The 4,227-nt window shown below is 41.0% G+C and overlaps 1 protein-coding gene across 1 annotated transcript in view; it reads left to right on the top strand.

Moving 5' to 3' along the window:
• The window catches only part of LOC101863539 (glutathione hydrolase 1 proenzyme), a gene marked incomplete at its 3' end in the record, with an annotated part of 12,000 nt that extends 8,475 nt beyond the window's left edge, over positions 1 to 3,525 (top strand). The window contains 4 exon segments of the mRNA XM_013087684.1: positions 1,232 to 1,329; positions 2,396 to 2,594; positions 2,997 to 3,160; positions 3,376 to 3,525. Coding sequence (XP_012943138.1) covers positions 1,232 to 1,329; positions 2,396 to 2,594; positions 2,997 to 3,160; positions 3,376 to 3,525 — 611 coding nt within the window.
• Positions 3,526 to 4,227: the final 702 nt, after the last annotated feature.

The following is a 4,227-nucleotide window of genomic DNA, read 5'->3' as shown; positions in this document are numbered from 1 at the left end:
TATTAGATTATACATTTTTTTAAAAAGATAGTTTAGATTGTCGCTAGATCTATAACTCTCCGTTTGTGAAATAATCGATAGTGATGCCAACCTCTCAGGCGAGAACGAAAATGGTGATAATAATATTATTAAGTACAAGAGCGGGGGAAAAGTGGTTGTGTTGTGTGTGTGTGTGTGTGTGTGTGTGTGTGAGAGAGAGAGAGAGTGGGGGAGGGGGCAATTACCAAGAATTACCAAGAATTGTAGGCCACTTTCAGGTTAAGAATCATAGATACATGGGTTTATAAAGGAAGAACCAAATTGGGAAATATAATAAATTCACAAAGAGGCGAAAGAAGCTAAAGCAGCACCTAAATTATTGACTAAACAATATTAAACGTGGATAACTGGTGCCTCTTAAAATCTAGATGATCAAGTCAAGTCTCGTGGTTTAGGTTTAGTTGGAGTATAGGTATGGTATGAGTCTCTCATTCATTAGGTCCCAGTTCGATGTTCGAAACCTGACAGAGGCAAACACTTTTATTCTCTCTCTTTTAAAAAAAAAATCCTCATCCTTTCCGAGTCTCTTGTTATGATCTCAGTTTGGTCATCTGCTTTCATTCCCCACTTACTATTCCTAAAATTCTGGGCTTCTTTGCCTTTTACTCTTAGCTCTTTCTACTATTTCTTACTGATGTCTTTCAGCCACATGCCTGAACTAATGGTAGGTAAGATCTTACACCTACACCTAGATTGTTCATGTATGGGGGGGCACGTCGACCATGCCGATGAAGGTAAGAAGGCCTCCATGTCTGACATGTGTGGCGTCACTGCTGCGAGCTCTTGTAATATAACCCATTTTCAGGAATAGTAAAGGAAAGCAATTCAAGAAACAGTTAAAAAAAAAAAAACTTAAATATTGTGTGAAACTACTAATTGAGTCGCGGTTCTCGCACATTCTTTTTACATTATAAGTACATGTAGTATAATTACTTAATGAAAATTAAGTATTTCCAAATATTTTACTTCTACAGTTTAAGCACAAGCAGCTGGCAATAATGTTAAGATGTAATACATTATGACAAAGTACCTTCACCTGTGTAAATTTATTTGGGGTTGAAGCATTTATTGTTTCCAAATAATTGACCCACCACCTGCCGGTGGCAGGCAAGGTACAAAAAGGAATACTGTTTCTGATTTTGTTTCCTTGTTCTTATAGTCTCAGACACACCAACCAATCAACTCTCCACAGAGCGTCCAGGAAAGTACACTCCATCATAGCCAGAACCATGGCCCCGAGTGCAGCCAACTCAACGATGTTCATCAATGATACTGTCGGAGTAACACAGGGTTTGTTTCATTGTAACTTAAACACTATTTTTTTGTTCTATTCCAGCCTGTCAGGTAGTTGCAGAGGCTGTCAATGATCAGTTCAACTTCTTTTCTTTCCCTCTGTTGTTTCTGTGTGTCTGTCTTACTTTTTTCCAGCATTAAAAGACCATTATTGTGTAGATGCGCTTCTCTTTACACAGGCAAACAGACACTTCAAGAAACAAACAAACAAACAAACAAATAACAATCTGGAAGATGGCTGGAGCATGCTAAAAGACGGTTCTACGTCTATTGGCTACCCAAACGAGGCACATAGAGAGTAGAGATGTGAGTACATGTACTAGGTCAGATAGATTCCGAATGGAAGGCTAAAGTTTACCTTTACTAAACCCGGCTCACCCACAAATAGAAGAGTGGTCTTTCTAAAGAGCCAACAGCAGCTGTCCCTTCCTCGCCGGGGTCTGTGGTGTAGTGGCAAGGCCTTGGCTGTCGCACTCAGGAGACCCGAGTTCCATTCCCGAGTGGGCCGATCGGGTATCTCTGTTTTCACGTGGATATTCTGTCCTGGGCGCCCTGGGGCGAAGGGCAATGAGGAGGCTGATAGGCTTGCAGGCAGTGCCATGGTTGATGGTGAGGTGACATTTTACAAAGGAGAAGTGTTGAAGACCCTGGAGGAAAAGTTGCAGGATGAGGAAGACAGGGAGACAGAAGAACAACTCGCAATCATTTGGATGCAGGAAATGGGGATAGAGAGGGGAGAAGGAAGAAAGGAACGATTATTTGGAAAGGAAAGACGTCACCATAATCAGACAGCCACCAGAATAATGAGTATGGATACCTTGCGGGCTTTGGTGCTGGGGGAAACTGAGCACTTATGGACCTATCTGGTCTGCTATGACTTTGTTGTCCAGGACAGGTAATACAGACCAATACAGGTCTGTTTTCCGACTGAGGTATATATCTCTTTCAGCCCAGGTTGGCCTTGACTGGCAAGGTTGAAAGCACGTATCCTGCATGATCTAAATTGTTTCGTATGGGAAAAAAACACCTACATAAAGCAATATATTGTTATTTCTTTTGTCAGGAGGTCGTTCAATTGCTGTACCGGGAGAAATTCTCGGTTTCTGGGAAGCTCACAAGCTACAGGGTCGTCTCCCTTGGCGAGACCTTTTCCAACCTGCGATTAAACTTGCCACTGAAGGCTTCCCAGTTGAGCCATCTACAGCCGCTGCCATCCAAAGTAAAATACCCTCAGGGATATTTGACACGTTTCCCACTCTCAAGTAAGTTGTAGTTGTTTGTTAGCTCATGCTATTTGTTTGTTACCCTCTAAATCATGTGTACGGGAAGAGACATAGAAGATAAAGTTCTGAGAGGCCCACAGAAAATAAACGATGGTTACAACAACGACAAAAAAGAAAAGAAAAGAAAGGAAAAGAAAAGGAAGGAAAAGAAAAGGAAGGAAAAGAAAGGAAAAGCAAAAAGCTGTACACAAACACTTAACATAAATAGCGCGATCCTGCATCTTCTTTGTCTCTCTACGAGCCCCTGAAAGACGAAAGAAAAATAAGAAGTTGACCAATAAAGTTGCCTTTTTCACCTATAGATACCAATATCGAGTAATAAAGCAAGTCAATAAAACAAACAAAGAGATCAAATATATCACTGCATTTTTCCTCTTGCAGAGCCATCGTGACGAACCCAATCACAGGCACCTGGTACAAGGAAGGGGAGATGATCCGGCGTCCCAAGCTGGCACGGACTTTACAGAGAATCGCTGATGGTGGCGCAGCTGAGTTCTACAATGGAAGTCTAGCTGATGACATTGTCAAGGAGATACAGGGGGCAGGTGGGTCGGATGCGTATCGTATGGAATGGGTTTAACTCTATTTCTTCCAATTTATGCGAAATACCGTCCTTTACCTCACCCTTTCAACTTACAAGAACGAAACAGAAGTCATTTGTATTTTGTTCGTTTGTGGTATTTGTTTCCTTTTCTTGTCTTTGCTTTTTGCTGTTTTGTTTTGACAAATTGTTCTTTTTCATTTTTATTTCACTTTCCAGGGGGTATCATCACCAAGCAGGACCTGGCTGACTTTTATGCTGACGTCACATCACCTTTGTCTCTGGCTCTGAACGGAGGACTGACCATCTACTCACCACCATTGCCTTCCAGTGGCGTCATCGCTCAGAACATTCTAAACATCCTCTCGGGTAATGTTCTTAAGACTTTGATACAAGCTGATCTATCTGTGAACACCAGGCATTGTCCAATGACCGGATTACTCGTCTCACTGAGTTACCGCCCCTTTCAGAACTGTAAAAGTTGAAGAACACCGTATATTGCAGTTTTAGGGTGGATCATATCCCTCTTTTGGAGCTTAAAAGAAGTCAAGTTCTTAGTTTATTTTTAGTAAGAGTTTTACGGCACCTGCAACACAATTAGGTAATATAAGTGTTGAAGATTGATGGAGGTGTTACAAACACATAAAAGAAGAGATAATGACAATAGGTATTTGATAGGAAAGAAGGAGCAATCCACACAGGAGCACTCGCCAACCACCCACAGTCAAGCTCTGACTCTGGGGAACTAATACTTCCTCTGTGTCTACACTGTTTTAAAATAGTCTGTCAAGATACAAAAGGCATATGATATATTATATATCATATTAACCTCTCGACTATCTGTCAAACACCAAAGATTGGTAAATATTTAAAAATATTTTTTCACGCAAAGAACAAGGCAAAAACCCTGTCCCACCAAACGTCCATCCCTACAAAAGAAAGGAAAGAACCCATAATAGGCTGTATTTACGACATTCGATTTCACAAACATTCCAGTACTCTTTTGCACCCCTCCCTACTTTTTTTTTTCCAAAGAAAAAAAATTAAGTTCCGAAGAAGAATAAACTCCTA

The sequence above is a fragment of the Aplysia californica genome, unplaced genomic scaffold (genome assembly GCF_000002075.1).
Source record: "Aplysia californica isolate F4 #8 unplaced genomic scaffold, AplCal3.0 scaffold00623, whole genome shotgun sequence".
In the NCBI taxonomy this organism is placed as follows: domain Eukaryota; kingdom Metazoa; phylum Mollusca; class Gastropoda; order Aplysiida; family Aplysiidae; genus Aplysia; species Aplysia californica.
The sequence above is the reverse complement of the archived record's forward strand: the minus strand, read 5'-3'. Positions and strand labels throughout refer to the sequence as shown.